A 23889-nucleotide genomic window follows, 5' to 3' on the forward strand; every position below is an offset into this window, starting at 1 on the left:
TTAGTTGGTGTAGTGTACTAATAATTCAAAGCAGATATGCATAAAAAAACCACACAAGAGTGGACACAACAGTTACTTATATACATCACCACAATAAAAAGACACTTGTGTACAGATCTGAGTGTACTCTCAGTTACTGACAGCTAGTTCAAAGCCAATAACAACTGAAATATCAATCTTAACATATCCACACACTTAATGGATTCAGTACAAAGCTTATTATTTCAGAGGTTAGAAGACCTAGATCCTTCATACTTTGTATATAGATGGCTTATGTTAGTTTTCGTGTCATATATCCATTGTCCTTGACTCCTTGTCCTCATTTTCATGGTTCATACTTGAAAGCTCGACATAGGGATAGTGATCCCTCAGCAGTAGCAGCATCAGCTTACTTCTTAAAAGATTAACATTTCAGAAGGTATAAGACCTGGATCCCTCATACTTTGTATATAGATGCCTTGTTAGTTTCTGTCTTTTCATATGTCCATTGTCCATGACCTCATTTCCATAGTTAAGGGACTACTTGGAAATTTAAATGCCACGATTCAAATTTAATCTGTGTTTTGTGGTAATAAGCATTGTGTATAAGTTTCATAACATTAAGTTGAGGCAAACTAAAGAGAACGGAAACCAATGTACTTACAGATGGACAAGGGTAAAACTCAATGCCCCCTCAGCTATAGATTTCTAGCATTCTTAATTTCTCTCTTAATATTCGTAATCAGGATACTATATTTGGTATGTGCGTATCTTGCAAGGTCCTCATGCCTGTCGGACAGTTTTCACTTGACCTTTACCTCATTTCATGGATTAGTGAACATGGTTAAACTTTTTGTGGTCAAATCAATTTCTCAGATACTATAAGGAAGGGCTACTATATTAGGTGTATGGAATTTTATTGTAAGGTGTACATGTGAAAGTTTCATCTGACCTTGACCTGATTTTCATGGTGTAGTGGTTATATTAAAATGTTTGTGTTTTGGTCTACTTTACTAATACTGTATGCAATAGGTCAACTATATTTAAAGCATAGTTTTTGTCTGGAATGAATACAAGGTGTAAATTTACTACATTTTGGTTTATCTGACCTTGACCTCATTTTCTTGGATCTAGTTAAGTTTATGTGATTTTAAAGATTTATATTTAAGACTATCAACATAAAATCAATAGTTAGTAAAGAAGGCAAGACATTTCAGTATGTGCACTCTTGTTTAATAGCTTGCTTTGCGGTATGGATTTTTCTCTGACATTGTTGATGGCTGTATTGTGAACTATAGTTGCTAACTTCAACATCATTTGATCTCTGGAGGGGAGTTTTCTTATTGGCAATCATACCACATCTTATATTTAAATTGAAACAAATTTTGGAGAAAAGCAAAAATGTGTATTTTCATCATTCAAAAGAGGGATGAAAGATACCAAAGGGACAGTCAAACTCATAAATCTAAAACAAGCTGACAACGCCGTGGCTAAAAATGAAAAAGACAAACAAACAACAGTACACATGACACAACATAGAAAACTAAAGAATAAACAACATGAACCCCACCAAAAAACTAGGGGTCATCTCAGGTGCTCCAAAAGGGTAAGCAGATCCTGCTCCACATGTGGCACCCGTCATCAACAGTCCTTTTTTATACACTGTACTTCCAAAATGGCAATACCAGTGAATGCCATAATAATTTGCCATCATTTTTTGAATTCGACAAATGCAAGGCTGAGACCATGAGAGAAAAAAAAATGTAAATCAGTAAAGTAAGAGATTTATATTTTATTGCTGTTTTGTTTTCATTCTATTTTTATACTGTCTGATGATACGACTGACTGGATCTATGACTGCTCTAGGATTTCTATATAACATATGTTTATCCGCACCGTTTATAACTATATGGTTTGCCTTAGGGTAATGTTTTGTCAGTAATGTCTGTTCTGATTTAGCCCAAGCCTGAAACAGAAAATGATTATAAAATTAGGCATTTTATTTTCTATGATTACATTAAAACAAAATTGTCAAAACAATATTCCTTACTGGGCTGGTTTATACTCATAAAACACAGGTATTTGCCGCCCTGTGGTGATTTAGTAGGCAAGGTATAATGATTATTTTGTAGCTTATGTCAAGATTTATTCAGTACAGTTGTGTTTAAAAGCAAAATTTTCCATTGTTGTCTTCAATTATTAAATACTAGACATTTTTAACTCCCCTGACCAGAGGTTCTAGTGAGCTATAACTGTATAGCGGGTTATTTTTGCAGTGCTGGTTTACATTTTTGCATATAGAACAAAATTTCCAATACAAGTTCAACTAACTTAAAAGGGCACATGCAAAAATATTGATAAAAGTTTTAAACCTGCCAAAATAATAACTGCCAAAATTTTTGTATACCTTATTAAATGAAAATTGCGAAATTTTACATCAACGAAAATAACCCACTTTACAGTATCATCACTAAGTGTACTTCGTCTGTCATCCTTGATAAAATTTAGTTATATATGTAGGCAAATCTTAAAGTGCAATAAGGTTATCTCGATTCAAATACAAAATAAACAAAACAATGAATAATTCAATCATAGTAATTAGTTTTTGTGAACAATTTCATAAATTTTCTATAAAGTTGTACAGACACAGGCTTTTTTGCAAAACAATGAAATCAAATATCCATTAAAAAAAACAAATTGTCCTCAATCTATTGTTGCCCAAAATTGGTGCCCACGAAAATGAATAATTCCACGGTATCTAGTGTCATAGGCAAGCTCATGACAGTAAACACCAGATATTTTGTTATATTTCAGAATCCTAACAAATTAAATAAAAAGTGTTTAATTTATTGAAAAAAGGGGACAAATAACTTCTAGAGTGAAAACACTTCTATGGAATGATTTCTGACAGGCATCGAAAAATAGTACCGGTATTGTCCCCAACAGACTTTTTTACTATCGCATCATTGCTACAACTCAATGGTGTATGCAAGACCTGTATTATAACATACTTTGTTCAAATAACTGGGCATTTGTTCATCATAATAATTTCCATTTATAACTGTAACTGATATATTGTCCGGTAAACTCTTTATCATCCGTAATGTCCTGAAAAGTAAAAAACACACATTAGAATTTAAAAACAAACCCACAGACATCTAAACAATACAGATTGGATTTTATCATGTTTCAGGAAATTTCCAATGTAAGGGATATTCACTCAGGTTAACTAACATATTTTGAATCCTATGTAGAAATGAAATACAGAATTTTTTATTTTTTTAAATGTATATAACAGCAATGTAATTTATTAAAAAGTAAATGTTTTTAAAATTGGTTTGTTATTGTGTGTGTGATTGTGTTTAATGGCATTTTGCTAATTTTCATATTCTAATAGGACTTAATATGAAACACTTCTAAAGATATACAAATAGCTTTTCTTTAACAATAGATAACATTTAATATTAAGGATGAACAATTTTAGCCAAAGACTGACATCAGTTGTAAATATAAAATTCATTAGAAAACAGGATTTAAATAAACTAAGGATTATCTCCCTTATACCATCTGGTGATAATTCCAAAAATATAAACAAGTGGGCTTTGGGCATATAAAAATTGATTTCTAGGATGACATGTAATCTAGTTAGTAAAAGTTAACAGCACTTTTATAAAAGGTAGATTATGTATTCTGTCTAAAACCAATGATCAGTCCAGAAACAAGTGGAACTGAAAAAAACATTTATCAGTAAAAACTGTGTTCATTACACATGGAATTTCTATCATGTTTGAAATGCAAAATATTCTATATGTGGTACAAGTTTTACTCAATGTTGAAAATAATACAGGAACCTATAAATCTACCATCTACATCATTTGATGTTTTGTGGGAAATTGACAAATTGGCAATCTTACAACAAATTTTACTTTCATATAGATTACTTACTTCATTTGTGAAAAAGATTCATTTACAAAATGGTGTTCATCTACTACTGAGCTGAGATGTTTTGGATGGCACATTAAATGTTTCTGAAATCAAATAAATTTTGTATCAAGGAATCGCACTCATTATAAACAAATTAATTTTGATATATAAGAGTTACTAGTACAATCCACTATTTACTCCCTTATCACTTGCTTTAAGCTTATTAAAAAATAAGTTCGGCAATTGATAGTTTCAATCATTGAAAAAAATTGTATATCCCAGTATACAAAATCAACCATTAATAAAACTAAGTCTGGATTCTTTCAGAAACTGCAGCTTTCACAACAAATAGGTTTAGTTTTTCAGCAATTACTTTTGGATTTGAGACCCCAGTAATTCCTTGTTTTGCTTTAACTAAATAGTATTAATTTCTTAATTCAAGCTATTTTATTCAAAGAGCCTAGCTTCTGAGCCAATGTGACAATCTCAAATAAAATTAGCATGTCTCTTTATTTGGCAATTTTCAATTCTCAACTAAAAATATCTAGATCCTAGCATTCCGATAACTGATAAGATAGAAAATAAATACTAACCAAATAAGACCATAAGAAATTCATTTTGAATATTTACTCAGAATCATGAATATGTTAATTTTCAAGAAACTATTTTACTGTATACCTGTCTATATTCTACTTTTTCTGGCAGTTCAGCACCTGACATAGGTTGATATAGGAGTCCCAACAGTAATGCAAGTCTTGTTATACCTAGTGCTGCTCCTAACTGTAAAGTCTGATAGGACGGAATTATATAATTATACCTAAAAATAGATAAATTTTATTTATGTGATACATTTTGTAATTTCTTTACATTATTGTAGTAATAAACCAATTTTAAGACGTTTCGACCCTTGGCCTTCTTCAGTTCTTTATTTTTCTTCACATCTACATGGCTGACATTTTTTTCTTTTTCAATTAACTAACTTATTACTTGGTTGAGATAGGAGTCCAAATAGCTTGAATTAACAAATTAATACTATTTAGTTTAAAAAACTAAGGACCTTTATCAGCACTCCGGGATCAGGTGTTTTTAAGCTCAGGATTTCAAGATTGATCCTTTCAGGATCCAGGAATACTTTTTTTGAATTTCGGGATGTCAGCATTTAAATTTCTTTATATTTGGGACTTCAGGATTTCATGTTTTTAAGCCCGGGATTTCAGGATCAGGACCCCTCCTACCTTTCCCTCATAATTACTATGCGGGTTTTAGAAATGTAAAATAGTTCTTTTTTCTTATTTGTAAACATCTTATTATCCCTAAAAACTGATCTTGCATTAGGATTTGAATGGTTTCTCACAATTCCTTTAAATAATGACAAATAAAACAAAACTCAAACATGAACTGTAACTATACTATATATAAAAATCTGTTGAATATAAAATTGTGAATGGAAATGGGGAATATGTCAAAGAGACAACAACCCAACCAAAGAGCAGATAGCAGCTGAAGGCCACCAAAGGGTCTTAAATGCATACAATGCATATCCTTTTTTTTTCCTTTTTAAATAAAATGAGGATTATTCAATTTATCATTGTTGATGTCACATTTTATCTTAGAAAAATTAACAAGGACCTAAACTAAAACAAGAAAAATATGTCGTTTCTCATTACTTGACTATAAACCCTGTAAATATCTCTTACCTTAACAAACCTTCAGAAACAGAAAAGTTTCAGAATAATATACAGATTGAAAGACTGATGAACGGTGTGCAAATTCATATATATGTCTTGGTTTGACAATTTGCAGTTTCAGAAAATAAGGAATATGTGTATTTGCATTATTCCTATTCACACGAATGCACATTATGAAAATATTGTTTGAATTCATTGCTAAGGATATTGTTAACCAATAATAACATTTTGGTGTATGCCTTTGAAAAATTATCCAAAATGCATCAGATTGTTAAGAATATTGTTAATCAATCACAACATTTTGGTGTATGCTGTTGAAAAAATTATCCATAATGCATCAGATTGTTAAGGATATTGTTAACCAATCACAACATTTTGTTGTATGCTGTTGAAAAAATTATCCATAATGCATCAGATTCTGAAGCAGGTAATTGGGGATCAATCATTAAAATGTACTGAAAAAAACTTGAGATATTAATCAATTAAAAGTTTATAAATATGTACTGCTTTATGGTTACCAATGTTGAAGCCAAGTTCCACCATCTTGTTCAAATAAATCTTCTGATAAAGGGTTGATCAGTACCATTCCTAAAACTTGTCTGAAAATTAATAGTAAAAATAAAAGTTCAATAGAATATAAATATAGATTATTAAGAATTCTATAAAAAAAAATCTGCCAAAGTTTTACCAACACGAATATAGTTCCCTTTAATTATGGTGTATTTTTTCTTTTTTTTTTTCTTTCTCATACATTTCTTGGTTTTTAGGGGGTGGAAATGAAAGAAGAGAGCTGAAATAAACTTTTGGATGGTTTATTTTAACTGATTTGTATATGGAAAGAGTGATTAGGCCAGGTGCAAAAAGGTAATATTTACACTTTTCAGAACATCTCTTGACTTGCCTATAGGGGTATGGATGTGTATTGGCCAAATTTGTATGATGTAAACATACAATTTTTCTGAAAATTGGATACATTTTTGTATATGACTGTACATTACACGCACAAAAAAAGAGACAAAAACTGGAGGCTTTAAAGAGCCTGTGTCGCTCACCTTGGTCTATGTGAATATTAAACAATGGACACAGATGGATTCATGACAGATCTTATTTTACTAAACATTCTTGCTGCTTACAATTATCTCTATCTATAACAGTACTTTCTGTGGAAAATGTTATTGAAAATCTTCAAATTTTAAGAAAATTGTTAAAGGTTGACTATGAAGGGCAATAACTCCTGAGGGGGTCAATTGACTATTTTGGTCATACTGACTTATTTTTAGTTCTTACTTTGCTGTACATTATTGCTGTTTACAGTTTATCTCTATCTATAATAATATTCAAGATAATAACAAAAAAACAGCAAAATTTCCTCAAAATTACCCATTCAGGGGCAGCAACCTAACAACTAATTATCCAAATCATCTGAAAATTCCAGGGCAGATATTTTACTTCCTGTCAGATTTGCTCTTAATGCTTTGGTTTTTGAGTTATAAGCCAAAAACTGCATTTTACCCCCATGTTCTATTTTTAGCCATGGTGGCCATCTTGGTTTGTTGGCCAAGTTACCGGACACATTTTTTTAACTAGATACCCCGATGATGATTATGGCTAAGTTTGGTTAAATTTGGCCCAGTAGTTTTAGAGGAGAAGATTTTTCTAAAAGATTACTAAGATTTACGAAAAATGGTTAAAAATTGACTACAAAGGGCAATAACTCCTAAAGTGGTCAACTGACCATTTTGGTCATGTTGACTTATTTGTAGATCAAACTTTGCTGAACATTATTGCTGTTTACAGTTTATCTCTATCTATAATAATATACAAGATAATAACCAAAAACAGCAAAATTTCCTTAAAATTACCATTTCAAGGGCAGCAACCCAACAACTGAATGTCAGATTCATCTGAAAATTTCAGGGCAGATAGATCTTGACCTTATGAACAATATAATCCCATGTCAGATTTGCTCTAAATGCTTTGGTTTTTGAGTTATAAGCCAAAAACTGCATTTTACCCCTATGTTCTATTTTTAGCCATGGCGGCCATCTTGGTTGGTTAGCCGGGTCACCGGACACATTTTTTAAACTAGATACCCCAATGATGATTATGGCCAAGTTTGGTTAAATTTAGCCTAGTAGTTTCAGAGGAGAAGATTTTTGTAAAAGATTACTAAGATTTACGAAAAATGGTTAAAAATTGACTATAAAGGGCAATAACTCCTAAAGTGGTCAACTGACCATTTTGGTCATGTTGACTTATTTGTAGATCTTACTTTGCTGAACATTATTGCTGTTTACAGTTTATCTCTATCTATAATAATATTCAAGATAATAACCAAAAACAACAAAATTTCCTTAAAATTACCATTTCAGGGGCAGCAACCCAACAACGAAATGTCCGATTCATCTGAAAATTTCAGGGCAGATAGATCTTGACCTGATGAACAATATTACCCCATGTCAGATTTGCTCTAAATGCTTTGGTTTTTGAGTTATAAGCCAAAAACTGCATTTTACCCCTATGTTCTATTTTTAGCCATGGCGACCATCTTGGTTGGTTGGCCGGGTCACCGGACACATTTTTAAAACTAGATACCCCAATGATGATTGTGGCCAAGTTTGGTTAAATTTGGCCCAGTAGTTTCAGAGGAGAAGATTTTTGTAAAAGTTAACGCAGGACGACGACGACGGACGACGACGGAAGCCGGACGCCAAGTGATGAGAAAAGCTCACTTGGCCTTTCGGCCAGGTGAGCTAAAAAGAGATTTTTTTTTAATTCAACATAACGTTATAAAGAACTAATAAAGGAATTAATTATTGTGGTCTCTGGCCTTAAAGCACAATATATATTTTTTCAGTTGGTGTGAAAATATCTGCTCACACCAGATATGATTTTGCATAGGGATTGTATGACGTTCTTTTGAGATTGACTTTTTAAGGACTAATGTTTTAGTGAATTTAATATCAGAATAGATATTTTCACTTATATTTTTAAGTAACAGAGGATTCATTATTGTTTGTGGGATACCAATTTTCATAGATTAAGTGTGTTAAGATGAACCACAGATTGAAATTCAACAAAATTTTCTATAGGCTTGAATGCAGATTTGACAAAAACAAAGAAATCCAGGCAGTATCCACGAAAATTCAATTTTATCATAATCTGCGAAAAATGAATAAATCTACAGTAAAATCTAAGAAAATTGCTATATAATTGGCACTAAGCATAGTAAGAAATTACCCTTCAAACATCTGGGCATAAAACTGAGATACTAAAGCTCCTAGTTCTGCTCCAACGAGTATAAACGGTTGTGGTTCCTGGCTATTGACCGTCATCAGCTGATATAAATCATCTGCCATTCTGAAATTACACAATTTATTGAACAATAGCCAAGTTATCTAATTTTTCAAAGTTCAATCTATAAAATGTGACATGCACTGAAGACATTTTTTTTGGATAGTAGATTGGAGATGATGACATTAGAAAATTAAATGCAGATCAAGTTTATACCAATTTTTCAATCTAAAAAAAACAATTGTGATGTCATTATAAAATTATACAACATTTAACAATACCACTACAATGTACTACAAAAAAAAGACATTTAAAGAACTACATGCAGTCTACAGTATTAGACAGTTTTCTATATATACATATCAAGCTTTAAATAGTTTTGAGCATATAAAAGATGTAAATTAATTTAACAGAAATAATCAAAGATTTATCATCAACAACCTGACAATTCTAAAAATAAGGAAAAATATTAAGGGAGTTGACTTCTCAGTTTCAAAATAATTAACTTTTCAAAACACTAGCATATATTGATAGGGGGATTACTAAATTAATCAATAGAGCAAAAACAAGCGAAACTGCGAGCTACTGCTCACTGATAATACCCCCGCTGCAAGTGGATAATAATAATAATAGTGTAAAAATATGCAAGAGTTTGGTAAACAGGAAGTTGTCGAGTGATGAATCTGAAAACACATCACATAGTATAGCTGACTTATATGAATGAACCCTGAAACCAAATTTCAGAAATCCTTGTATTGTGGTTCCTGAGAAAAATGTGACGAAAAATTTCAATTTGGCTATCATGTGTAAAATCATACAAGAGTCCGTTAACAGGAAGTTGTTGAGTGATGTATCTGAAAACGGATCATACGATATAGCTGACTTATATTAACCCTGAAAACAAATTTGTTATCATGTGTAAAATCATATAAGTGTTCGGTAAATAGGAAGTAAATAGGAAGTTGACAAGTGATGAATCTGAAAAAACATCACACAGTATAGCTAACTTGTATTAACCCTGAAAACAAATTTCAGAAATCCTTGTATTGTAGTTCCTGAGAAAAATGCGACATAAAATGTTCATGGGACGGACTGACTGACGGACGGTACGACTGACGGACGGATGGATGGATGGACAGACAGAGGTAAAACAGTATACCCCCCTTTTTTAAAGCAGGGATATAAAAATATATAGGTCACCATGCTGGTTTTCAAGATATTAGCCATTGAAATTTTGGCAGGAAAATGTTCTCTCTTGACTTTTCATAGCTTTATCATTGACAAGTTTAAGTCCTCAAAAACTATTAAAAAAATAATTAAAACTTTATAAGCCTTTACAGCTTTTACATTAATGCTAGCAAGACAAATCTTTGTTTGGCTTGCTTGCTTTGTTTGTATCAGTGATTGCTCAAGCATGGTAATTAAGATAGGCGGGGCTTCAGCTTGTATACATCATACTTAGATTTTATTGGACGTTATGTCTGAGGTTAAGGATACTTAATTTTAAAACATCACATGACAAATACATTTTTTTCTTGTATGAGGCTGAGAAACTGGCCTTCAACATTAATTGACTTAATATTGTTTTTATAACATATCAATCTATTAGTTCAGTCAGTTATTTCCATGTCTGTCCTTCGATTATGCAACTCCAGAAAATATTCTAAAAAATGGGAAACAATTGTATTGAAAAGAGAAAATCGAGTGCACCTTTTCTTATGTTAGGGTGTGTTTGAGATGAATATTTTGTCTTGAAAATGTACAAAAAAAGAGTATTTGATACATCATCTCGCTTCAGACTCTATCATTTAATATAGCAAAGCTACAGGTTGACTTTACAACATAAAAAATCACAGTACTAAAAGATGAAATATAGGGGTCAAGTGAAATACCTATCCAATGGATCACAAAATCAGAGTGGGTGTGTTCGAATAGCTATTTTACTAAAAGTGCTTGACGACAGTCTTTAAGTTGGATCTCTGAAAAAAAATTATCTTCCGTTTCTACGATTGTGAAAATGAACAGATAATTTCGACGAAGTAGAAGCCTGTCTTTATTGTATATTTACAGGTAAGGAAACATGTGAGAATATGTGTCATGTGATGTTTTAAAATTTAGTGTCCTTAACCTCCAACATAACGTCCAATAAAATTTAAGTATGATGTATACAAGCTGAAGCCCCGCCTATCTTAATTACCATGCTTGAGCAAACATTGATACAAACAAAGCAAGCAAGCCAAACAAAGATTTGTCTTGCTAGCATTAATGTAAAAGCTGTAACAGACAGTTTATCATTATACATGTAAAAGAATTATAAAAAGAAAAATGGGGGTTACCGGGCAAAATTTGTTAAGGCATTGGATAAAACCAGAGAATTCCGAAAATCTGACCAAAATTCCAAAACATGACAAGCAAGCTTCCTTAAGATATGACATTACAACAGTTGTTGACATGATTCCTGATTTCATTTGTAATTCATTGAACATTAAATTTGTGGTTTTCCTGTACCAATGAACTCAACTAAAATTGGTATCCAACTTATAATAATGAATCCACAGTTATTTAACAAAATGTGGTGTTTTCCTCTTCTTAAAGTTAAATATTTCTAATAACAGAGGATCTCAGTCCTATCTATAACTGTAAAACTGGTACACACAGGATATACAACATTTAAATGGCATTTTATTCCATTAACAATATTTTACAAATAAATGCAGTCTACCAAAGCATAGACTAATATCTCACCTTTCTACAGTAAAGGGGAACCATTTATTTTTGTAATTACTTTTGGCATCAGTCCCATCAGCTTCAGTAGCATTCTGAAAAAAAATACCATTTATATGTACTCATACTAAATTTGTTTACAGCTAATTTAAGAGTAAAAATTTGGTAGGCTTGCTTGCATTGTTTGTATAAAAGTTAATTCAAGCTTTGTAATTAACATTGACATCTTCCGACAATATATATATAGGCATATTTTGACCTGTATATATTATATTTAAATGTGATTGAACGTTATCCCAATTACAATTGTACAATATACAAACAAAGCAAGCTAACCAAAGTCTTGTTCTACATGCATTAGGAAATAAGTTGTAAAATACTTTTATCTCTACATATTCATTGATTAGTGTACTTTAAATTCAGAAATTATAGCGTGTATATACCAGGGATCTCCATGGATGAAAATTGAACGATGGAGGAACTTTCACCATTACAAACCGTGTCTACGCTGTACAGTGTAGCGCGATGGGAAGTATTTTATCCCTCCATACAAGGAATGGTGAACATGCTAATTCATTGCTTATTTAGATTATATATATTTGAATTTTCATTATAGAATTAATACAATTGCGATTTTGTCATTTTGGACTTAAATGTGATTTTATTTTTTGCGATATTGAGAAAAATCCTGTTAAATTCATATAATTAATTTCAAAATGTGAGTTTAAATTATTGCGACTGTTACCATGTCGCATTTTTTGCATTAATAAAAACTTCACAAAAATTTCTGAATTTACAGTATAGATGTGTCCTACCACATAAAGATAAAGTTTTGAATTAACGTATTCAATGTCCTTCCACTGTCAGAAACATAAAGTGATGAATTTAAGTGTTATATGTCCTACTGTTGAAAGATTAAGTTATAATTTAGCGAGGTTAGAATTCATCAAATCAAGAGGTTTTTTAGTATTTTTACCATTTATCAATGTGATGCCTATAATAAGTACTAGACAATTTATCAAGTTACATTTGTAAGAAATGAAAAAAAGAATACTTTTTTCTTACATCAAATAGTGGACAATCTCATAAAAAGTTTTAATATTGTTCAAAAGAACATAGGAAATTATCATATATATATCAAACATACAGTTAAAGGTCTTTCACTAAATCCTAAGCCAGCTCTGTCATATACACATACCTATAACATAAAAAAAACAATATAAATGATGAGAATCTAATAATCAATTAGCTAATTGTATTTGTGTATTTTGCATGATAGAAACATGTGTTTTTCTTTCAGGTTTGTTTAATCAGCTTCATTCATAATGCGGTTGCTGATATGTCTGGGTCAAAGTCATTAAGGCAAAGTCAATGTATTTGATGTCACAAAGCTGTAATATGCAATTTTACAAAAGGCTGAGCAGGGTGGTATAGGCAAAGGGAAGAACAATAAATATTAATACACAGTATTTGCCTGTGCAATCTTAAGATTAGTGGTGATTTTTCTAGGTCTTTTTGATTTCAAGCCATAGATTGAAAAATGCTTTCTTTTCTAATAACTAAACATGCTTAGCCAATGACAATAATTGGTTAAATTGAAGTTTGCATGAATATGGATTAAAAGTCATCAATGCTTTTGGCTTATTTTGACAAAATTGAACAAAACTGACTGCTTATAGTGAAATGTTATTTCCCAATTTCACTTTCATAAATGTTTGAAAACAAGAATGTGTCCCCAGTACATGGATGCCCCACTTGCACTATCATTTTCTATGTTCAGTGGACCGTAAAATTGGGGTCAGAACTCTAATTTGGCATTAAAATTAGAAAGATAATATCATAAGGAACATGTATACTAAGTTTCAGGTTGATTGGACTTCAACTTCATCAAAAACTACCTCGACCAAAAACTTTAACCTGAAGCGGGACAATCGTAGGTGGGGCATAAATTATCATATTTTAATTTTAGTCTGCTTTGTCTGATCTTGTATGTGATCTAAAGACATGTTGTAAGAAATCAAGTCAACAATAAATTTTTAACATATCCTAAATACTTAAATATGTTCATCCTCTATTTAAACTCATACTAATAGGCCATAAAGATTCCCATAGATTTTTTTCCAGAAAACAAATCTACACTTTTTTTATACCTTATTTCTTCTATAACTAGCCATTTTTGTTAAACCAAAATATATTGGTCGCTAATGTCTTTATATTATGTGCATAAAGATTTATAACCCTGTTAAAATGTATTCTTACTCTGGCAATTTTGGCGACTTGTGGATAAATCAATGACCATACATCTGACGTCATTCCTCCAGGTGACTCAAATATAACTGAAAAATATACTTATTTGTTACATATATACACAATATAAAGATTATACTATTTTCTTCAACATTTTAATTGCTTTTCTGTTCATTTTTTTTCTCTCAGAAGTACAATTTATTAATTAATGTAAGATACTGTGAATTCATTATTATTTGTTGGATACTAATTTTCGTGGGTTTCTTGGGTGCAGGTTCAAATGTTCAATAAATAGCATATTTTCAAATTTGTATAGAGAGATTGGCAAAACCATGAAATCAAATATTGACGAAAAAGGAAGTCCTCAACTATCCACGAAAATAAATGAATCCACAGTAGTTGATATTTTACATATATAAGATAAAGAGATGTAGTAAGATTATCAATGAGACAACTATGAGGGTCTGAATGGGGGGGGGGGGGGGGGGGGGGGGGTGTCTGTTATCCTGTAAACATTTAATTTTCACCCCTTTTTCTCTTATCTTTAAAAAAAATGAACCCCTTTTTTCTCTAATCTTCATTTTTTTTGCCTGTTATTCTCTAATCTTCATTTTTTAAGGGCATTATTCTTTAATCATTTAACCCCATCCAAAGTTGATTATTCCAAACCCTCAACTATCCATCCAACTTCAAATTTGTTGATACATGTATATCACAGTTCATTGATATAATGCTATTTATGTTAAAATGTAAAAGCAAGCAACATTATCAGCACTGTGGTCATAAAAACCTTCAACAGGAGTAGTTGATTTTACTAAAAATCTTGCTACATTTTTTGCAGACTTTGGCAGATTTCATTATAAAAAATAAACCCATCTTTGAAATTAAATATAACAGGCTATTATTTCAACTTGGAATTTCTTGTGCTTGAAATTTTTAATAAATTTCATGTTTATTTTATAGTTTGATGTTCTGTGCCGCGCACAACACTTTCTATTACAAAGAAGATAGCTCATTTTCAATAGAATGCACTGTGCCGTGCACAACACTTTCTATACAAAATACTTTGTGTGGAAAGTGTTATGCCCCGCTCAAAACATTATAAAACAGAATAAACAAGGAATTTATCAAAAATTTTAAGAACAAGAAAAAATTCCATAATTAAAAATAATTCCAAATTGAAATAATAGCCTGTTGTATGTTATAACAAAGCAATGTAGTTAATTTCTAGTCCTGTAAAGTTAGCTATTTATTCCTTTGTGTTTTTTTCATTGCTCACATACAAATGGAAATTAATGTACAAAATTGTCTGAATGCAAAAGTATTACAGTAAAAAACTAAAGGTTCAATTAATTGAATACATGCAAATCAAGAAAAAGGAGGAGGTTTGGTACCATTAAAACTTTAATCCTGCTGCAAATGTTTGCACCTGTCCTATTCAGGAATCTAATGTACATGTTATCGTCTGTTTTATATATGTAGTTCATACTATTTCTAGTTTCTCGGTTTTATATAGATTAGACTGTTGGTTTTCCCGTTTGAATGGTTTTACATTAGTAATGTTTGGGGCCTTTTATAGCTTGCTGTTCGGTATGAGCCAAGGCTCCATGTTGAAGGCCGTACCTTGACCTATAAAGAATTAAAGAACCTTAGTGAGCACGCTCACATACCCCACGTCCCCACATTGTCATTGGAGAAATTAAATAAGTATAAGAAAAAAAAATTGTATAAGAAAAAATATTGAATAATAATTTCCTGTCAATATACATAGTATGTCCTTATTATCTACAAAATTTCATGAAATTCTGTTGTGTGTTTTCAGAGGAGTTGAGATGACAAACTGTTGCAGAAGTACATTGAGGCAAATAAGTTCAAAGGGGCATAACTCCTAGAAAAAAAATTGAACCGTAATTTCCTGTTGATATGCACATCTACATAGTATGTCCTTATTATCTACAAAGTTTCATGAAATTCTGTTGTGTGGTTTGAGAGGAGTTGCGATGACAAACTGTTGCAGTAGTACATTAAAGGAAATAAGTTCAAAGGGGCGTAACTCCTAGAAAAAAAATTGAATCGCAATTTCCCGTCGATATGCACAACTACATAGTATGTCCTTATTATCTGAAAAGGTTTCGTGAAATTCTGTTGTGTGGTTTGAGCGGAGTTGCGATGACAAACTGTTGCAGTAATACATTAAAGTAAATAAGTTTAAAGGGGCGTAACTCCTAGAAAAAAAATTGAACCGTAATTTCCTGTTGATATGCACATCTACATAGTATGTCCTTATTATCTACAAAGTTTCATGAAATTCTGTTGTGTGGTTTGAGAGGAGTTGCGATGACAAACTGTTGCAGTAGTACATTAAAGGAAATAAGTTCAAAGGGGCGTAACTCCTAGAAAAAAAATTGAATCGCAATTTCCCGTCGATATGCACAACTACATAGTATGTCCTTATTATCTGAAAAGGTTTCGTGAAATTCTGTTGTGTGGTTTGAGCGGAGTTGCGATGACAAACTGTTGCAGTAATACATTAAAGTAAATAAGTTTAAAGGGGCGTAACTCCTAGAAAAAAAATTGAATCGCAATTTCCCGTCGATATGCACAACTACATAGCATGTCCTTATTATCTGAAAAGGTTTCGTGAAATTCTGTTGTGTGGTTTGAGAGGAGTTGCGATGACAAACTGTTGCAGTAGTACATTAAAGTAAATAAGTTCAAAGGGGCGTAACTCCTAGAAAAAAAATTGAATCGCAATTTCCCATCGATATGCACAACTACATAGTATGTCCTTATTATCTGAAAAGGTTTTGTGAAATTCTGTTGTGTGGTTTGAGAGGAGTTGCGATGACAAACTGTTGCAGTAGTAAATTAAAGTAAATAAGTTCAAAGGGGCGTAACTCCTAGAAAAAAAATTGAATCGCAATTTCCCGTCGATATGCACAACTACATAGTTTGTCCTTATCTGAAAAGGTTTCGTGAAATTCTGTTGTGTGGTTTGAGAGGAGTTGCGATGACAAACTGTTGCAGTAGTACATTAAAGTAAATAAGTTCAAAGGGGCGTAACTCCTAGAAAAAAAATTGAATCGCAATTTCCCGTCAATATGCACAACTACATAGCATGTCCTTATTATCTGAAAAGGTTTCGTGAAATTCTGTTGTGTGGTTTGAGAGGAGTTGCGATGACAAGAAACAGGACTGACGGACTGACGGACGGACTGACGGACGGGTCAAAAACATTATACCCTCTGCAACTTCGTTGCGTGGGGTATAATTACTTTTATAAATTGTTACTTGGAGGGAGATAATAAATTAGAATAGTGTATTAGTTTCTATAGCACTCTAACCAGTTGGTGGTCCTTGTCCTTCACATAGTTTGAACATCTTTTGACCCCATCCTACGTCATACAAACTTCCTGAAATTAAAATAAATCAAGATGAACCATTTGTTTCATACATTTAGCAATGAAAATGTACTACAATGTACCTTTGTTTCCAATAATTCTGTTGTCCCCAAATTATACTTTATCCAATAAGAAACAATTGCAAACACAATACCATGACAAATATAAGAAAATGCTTCGCTTAGCACAGCCTGATAGGACTGCAGAGGTCGAATCCTGAACAGTTGGGGCAAATTTTGACAAAATATTCAAGCTTGATACTGTCTGAATTTGGATTGTGATCAAATTTTTGACATAACATAGGTTTCTGACACAAAAAAATGTGGTGGAAGATCTTATAAATCTATTACACAATACTGTTGAAACTTTTCAAAAATTTGAAATTTGAAAAATTTTGAAAAATAAATATGAATCCCTCAAAAAACTTTGGGACACCCCCCCCCCCCTGGAGCAATAACCCCAAAATTCAATCCCAGCCTTTCCCTTATAGTATGGAACCTTGTAGTACAATTTCAGGGAGATCCATACACTTAAACACAAGGTATTGTCTGGAAACTAGAAAAATGCAGGTATTATTGTCTGGAAACAATTGTCATATTGGGGCCTTTTATAGCTGACTATGCGGTATGGGCTTTGCTCATTGTTGAAGGCTGTACGGTGACCTATAGTTGTTAATTTCTGTGTTATTTTGGTCTCTTGTGGACAGTTGTCTCATTGGCAATCATACCACATCTTCTTTTTTATATGGTAGTTATACATGTTATACATAAATAATGTAACATTATGTCAAAATGGTGAATGAATCCAACATCACACGCTTACCACAGCGCTATCAAAAAATCCTGGGGAGAACACTGATATTACCATTATACGATCCAAAAAATATTTTTGTGGCTGTATAAAAATACATGTACTAAAGTTGAACCAATTCAAAAAAAATATAAATTATCATTGGATGAACACCAGGTAATCATGTAATGGTTTTTCAAAGTTAAGGTATCAAAAATTCCCTTACGAATTATGTCACAAAGTTAAAGAACATAATATTAATAAGTTACACATTATCATAACTTCATGTATACCTAGACCAAGTGCAGTTCATTAGTTAGATTAATATTTTTGATATACCTCTAAAACCAAATAAGTAATGTTGGGCACACATCATTGCAATAGACATCATATGATTTTTACAATGTGTAAGACAAAAACTGTAAATACACGAAATTCAAATGTACACTGATTTTTTCCTAAAACTTCCACTGGACTTGATATTGATTCACTTATGTTTTACAGAGGATAGAAACAAAATCTTCATTCATGCTGAGTTCTTTCACCTTGAAATTTTTCTATGTAGGTTAGAATATGTTTGATCAAAAAGTTCTAGACTGTATGATTCAAGTCCTTCCTTTTAAAACTTTTACATGACCTAATACAATGAAAGACATTCTCTGAACTTGACAAATAAATAGTACAGTGCAACCTGCCTAATCTGACCCCTGAGTATTCAACATCCTGCATAAACCGACACATATTCATGGTCCCAAAATATGCCTATCCTTGCAGAAAAAACATGAGAGTTCCGACACCCTGCTTAATCTGACATTTTTTTCTGGTCCCCAGGCCCTAGTGTGTTGGATTAGGCAGGTTGCACTGTATATTTAACAAACCAAGTCCAAAACTATTGTAATTTTACCTTTCTCTGGAATCAATTCTCTTACTTCTTTCTGTATTGATGCATAATTCAAAAATGGTGGGATGATAAGAATTAATATCAAGTACTGGATAACTTTACAGATCTTCCTACAAACTCCAGCTACTTCTTTTCTGGAAGCCTTCACACTAGTGGTTGGCTGGAAATAGACCAATAAAATGTATAACTTGAAAGTTAAATGTTTTTTGCTTACAAGCTAAATCTTCACACTCCCCTCAACACTTGTGAAATGGAACTTATCAACTTTATTGTTCAGTGCTCATACATGTAGGAGTATATGTGAAAAGGTCACAAATAACTTTCACAATACATTAATCTTGATACACACCAGTATCTATATTTTTGAAATGTGTCTATGTTAAAATAAGAAGATGTGGTATGAGTGCCAATGAGACAACTCTCCATCCAATTCACAATTTGTACTTGTAAGTAAACCATTATAGGTCACAGTACAGTCTTCAACACAGAGCCTTGGCTCACAATGAACAGCAAGCTATAAATGGCCCCAAAAACAACTAATGTAAAACCATTCAAACAGGAAAACCAACAGTTAAATCTATATACCAAAAACAAGAAACAATAAAGAACCACCTCAACAAACAACAACCCTGAACATCAGGTTCCTGTACATGTATTTGCTTCAGGGCTTCAAACTTCTTGTATTTGCTGAAAACAGCAAAATATTCCAGCTGAAAGCTTAAGGGGGTCAATTGATAATTTTGGTTGTATAAACTTATTTAATGATCTTACTTTGCTGACTTTTTTGCTGTTAACATTTGATCTTTATCATTAATAGTAGTAATAAAGATAAAAACCAAATACTGCCAAATTTCCTAAATATTATCAATTTAGTGGCAGCAAATCAACAATGGGTTTTTAGATTTATCCAAAAAATTCATGGCTGATAGAACTTCACGTAATTAACACTTTCACTCCAGTCAGATTTTCTCTAAATGCTTTGGTTTTTGAGATATAAGCCAAAAACTGCATTTTACCCATGACAGCCATGTTTTTTGACAAAACAGAAAATATAAAACAAATTTTAAATAAAATACCCTAAGGCTACATGTAAAAGAATGTCTGTTTCCCCTCCCAACGGTCTACCCTTTGTAAACAGACCAGGACGGCAGGTTATATTTTTTTTAACTGGATGTCATACATGTACATGAGTACGAGTGGTTTAACTTGTCCAGTCGAGGCAACTCTTCATTTTTTGTGTTCAATTTGAGTGTTCTTATTTAGATTATCAATCCTTTTGCTTTCAAGCACTTTTCAAACATGTCAGAAATGGAAACTAATTATAAGGAATAAAAATAATTTCATTTTTTTTGTGGAAAATAATTTTTTGACCAAGGGCCTATTTCTGACTGGGATGGGGGGAGGGGAAACAAACATTTTTTTTTTATTTTGGCCCAAGGATCATTCAGCTCAAGTTTGGTTGGAACTGGTTCAGTAGTTTCAGAGGAGAATATAATTGAAATATCTAACACCAAACGGAAGCCAAGTGATAGCAAAAGTTGAGCTAAAAAAAGTTCAATTATCACTGAACAGCTTGTTTTGGAGAAAATTGCAAAAGAGGGTACATATTGAACAAGATGCCAGCCACTTATAAAATTTACAAACAAAATATCTCAAAGTTTAAAGGTCTACATGTATATTTAATCAAAGAGCTGAAGAGCTCTGAGGGAAAAGACGGTCATTGTTTCAATTTTTAGAGAGGTATCTTTTGATAGTCTACATACAAAGAATGAGCAAAAGAACAGCTAGAACATATAGAAAGGCTAACAATAATGAAACTAATTGTTGTTTATTGTTATTTCATTTCCTTAGTCAAGAATTCATCATAGAGACAATTTGGACCAATGAGATCTGCACCTTCTAAATCAAAACATTTGATTAAAGTTGGGAGTTAATTATCTAAAATTCAATTGAATTTAACAACTACTACAATATATTTTTGAATTTTAATTATGTACAACTGAACGGCAGACTAAGACCATTCTCAATTTTTTGAGACAGTATTCTCAAGAAAGTGAGGACTGAAAAATCTATTCAGTTTTAATTTTCCATTGATAAAGTTCCCAGTTACAACTCTCATCACAGAGATACATGTACTTATAAAATCAAATATGATTGATATAATCTGTGTGAAGTTTGTTTCCAGATCCCACATTTTGATATATCTGTAAAATTCATGAATAAATAGCTTTAAACTACAAAAAGCAATATTTAAAAAAAAAATAAAAAAAATAATGACCACTACAATAATTATGTTGGTACGCAAAATTATTTTTTAATTGATGACTACTTATCATATATACTTAATGTGACATTTTTAGTGTTCAGATACATTAACTTTCATTTTAGTGGGTAATTACTCATCAATTGAGGTGCTCCTTAATTGGAGAAAGATTCTAAAAACATAACTTTACAGAAAGAATGAAAACTGCAGTTACTCTCCCCAATCTCAATAGGTATAAACTACAAAAAGCAACATTTAATTTTTTAATTTTTTTTTTACCATTTCAATAATTATGTTGGTACACAAAAAATTTTGTATATATAAGACTACTTATCATATACTTAATGTCATATTTTAAGTGTTCAGAAACATTTACTTTGATTTTAGTGTATAATTACTCATCAATGGAGGTGCTCCTGAATTGGAGGAAACTTCTAAAAACAGAACTTTACAGAAACAATGAAAACTGTCGTTTCTCTCCCCAATCTCATGTATCCCCATTGACATTGTTTACCGCGAAAGTTGACCTACAAATTATCTGATTATAGCCTCAGATTAATGCATTGCATGTTGGTGTGTGAATGATCTACACTACAGCAAACATCACTAGGTTTACATTTAACAAATACGGATTTTAAATTAGTATACAAATACTGTGAATGATTTTTATAATGAATAAAGGATATCCCTGTGTGGCATTCCAACAATGACGTCACTAGGTTAGATATATTTAGAATATTTCGTAATACTGATTTTTCCGGACTGTAAAAGAAACGTATATAGTGTAAGGGAAAGCTCTATATACGATAATTTCACGAGAAACAGAAGGGAAATGTGTAAAAATGTATTTAAAGTCGATCTGTTCTCCTTGTCATCAATTTCAGTATGACATTTTGAGGGGGTTTCCAAACTATCAAAACAAAATGATTGACGTGAGGGAATGATACTCTGGCCAACCCCATTAGGGAATTGACGGCTTGAAGCCGTCTTTCCCCAAAAACTATTCCCAAATTCTTTCAAAAACAGTGTTTTGTAATTTGTCAAAATGTAAAAAAAAATTATAAAAATGTTACTTCATTGAACGTGAACATATAGCTATGAAGAACACTTTGTCATGTTTGTAAATGTGAAATGAATTGCTTTGAACTCTTGTGACATCAGAGACGGCTGTCATGTCCAGTCCTGATAGTATAGTCAGACTGTCCCTGTCTGGACACAGAATACTAAAAGCTTTAAGGGATTATACTCTATAAGTCTCAGAAGAAACATTAAAAAGATGAATACTATATACATTGATATACTTTATATTAATTTTAAAACCCAGCAAATATCAATTCTAATCTTTTTCTATGTTGTGATGTTATGCTATTGTTTCAGAAAAAGGGAGAAGGTTTGGATCCATTAAAATGTTTAATCCCGATGCAAATGTTTGCACCTGTCCTAAGTCAGGAATCTGATGTACAGTAGTTGTTGTTTGTTTATGTAATTTATACGTGTTTCTCGTTTCTCGTTTTTTTATATAGATTAGACCTTGGTTTTCCCGTTTGAATGGTTTTACACTAGTAATTTTGGGGCCCTTTATAGCTTGTTGTTCGGTGTGAGCCAAGGCTCCGTGTTGAAGGCCGTACATTGACCTATAATGGTTTACTTTTTTAAAATTGTTATTTGGATGGAGAGTTGTCTCATTGGCACTCACACCACATCTTCTATATTAACCGGAAAGTATGTTTTCAATTAGTACAAATTATATTGAAAAAACTGAAGGGTCTTCGAAAATTATAAACCATGTACAAGTTGATAAAATAAATGTGAACCCTCTGTGATCTATAATTTTCTACTATTAAAACACCCAACTTTGCATTTGGCATTTTGATAACTTAAATTATACACTTGCTATAGTACATGCAATAGCTTTTAAACACCTTTCCAGATTTTAAATTATCGGCTTTATTTTCAGTCGAAGTTGCATTGCTGCCAACGTCTTTAGGACGAATCAGAGTTCGCTTCCTCATGTTAAATTTAAACTTTAAAGATAGTGTTTTGATTTTTGAACATGTGGCTTCCACTTCCGTTGAAGCGAGTTAATTGTCGTGCTTTGTCTGAAGACCGAAAGAAGGAATAAACAAAAAGTGAGTACAAACCCACCTTTTATAGAATCAGTTTGGCATATTATGGTTATTTTTTTTATGAATATTTGTTTTTGTTCGTGGCTTGCTGCCTTTTCATTAAAATAAATTAATTTAAAATTTTCTTTTTTGAATTTAAAATATTTTTTGGGGGGAAACAGCCAGTGGACCTGAGTAAAGACTTGTTGCTCATGAAGTTGAAAAACTACGGTCTGAGTGAATCTCATCTAAATGTATTAAATAGTTACCTGACTCGTAGAAAATCATGTGTCAAAATTGGTCAAACTAGACATATACATAAAGGTTCACACAGGGCTCTATACTACTACTAGGCCCAGTTTTATTTAATATTTTATCAACGAAATGTTTCTTTGTAAAAGATGGCGATTTGTATAACTATGCAGATTTCAAAATCTGGTTTTTCTTTGGCATTTATTATCACATCCTTAGAGGGCACTAATTTAATGGTTGTCATTAAATAAAATGCAGGCTAATCCAGAAAATATAGCCATATATAGCGATTGGCAGTAAAACACAATGAAAAACATAGTCT

At 31.9% G+C, this 23889-nt stretch overlaps 1 protein-coding gene across 2 annotated transcripts; it reads right to left on the reverse strand.

Moving 5' to 3' along the window:
- Positions 1-1756: 1756 nt before the first annotated feature.
- Positions 1757-23310, reverse strand: LOC139520162 (uncharacterized). 2 transcript variants are annotated; one of them, XM_071312631.1, is made up of 12 exons: positions 23133-23310; positions 18951-19107; positions 17201-17269; positions 13869-13945; positions 12757-12807; positions 11631-11704; positions 8832-8951; positions 6110-6190; positions 4582-4720; positions 3925-4007; positions 2991-3087; positions 1757-1945 (listed from the first exon to the last, which is right to left on the reverse strand). In XM_071312631.1, the coding sequence occupies exons 1-12, from the start codon at positions 23220-23222 to the stop codon at positions 1772-1774; spliced, it is 1212 nt and encodes a 403-aa protein (XP_071168732.1). In that variant the 5' UTR covers positions 23223-23310; the 3' UTR covers positions 1757-1771. The 2 variants fall into 2 exon arrangements, with proteins under 2 accessions (XP_071168732.1, XP_071168733.1); XM_071312632.1 differs by lacking the exon at positions 2991-3087 and having other exon boundaries at positions 23133-23304.
- Positions 23311-23889: the final 579 nt, after the last annotated feature.

This window comes from Mytilus edulis, chromosome 4, assembly GCF_963676685.1.
Source record: "Mytilus edulis chromosome 4, xbMytEdul2.2, whole genome shotgun sequence".
Taxonomy (NCBI): domain Eukaryota; kingdom Metazoa; phylum Mollusca; class Bivalvia; order Mytilida; family Mytilidae; genus Mytilus; species Mytilus edulis.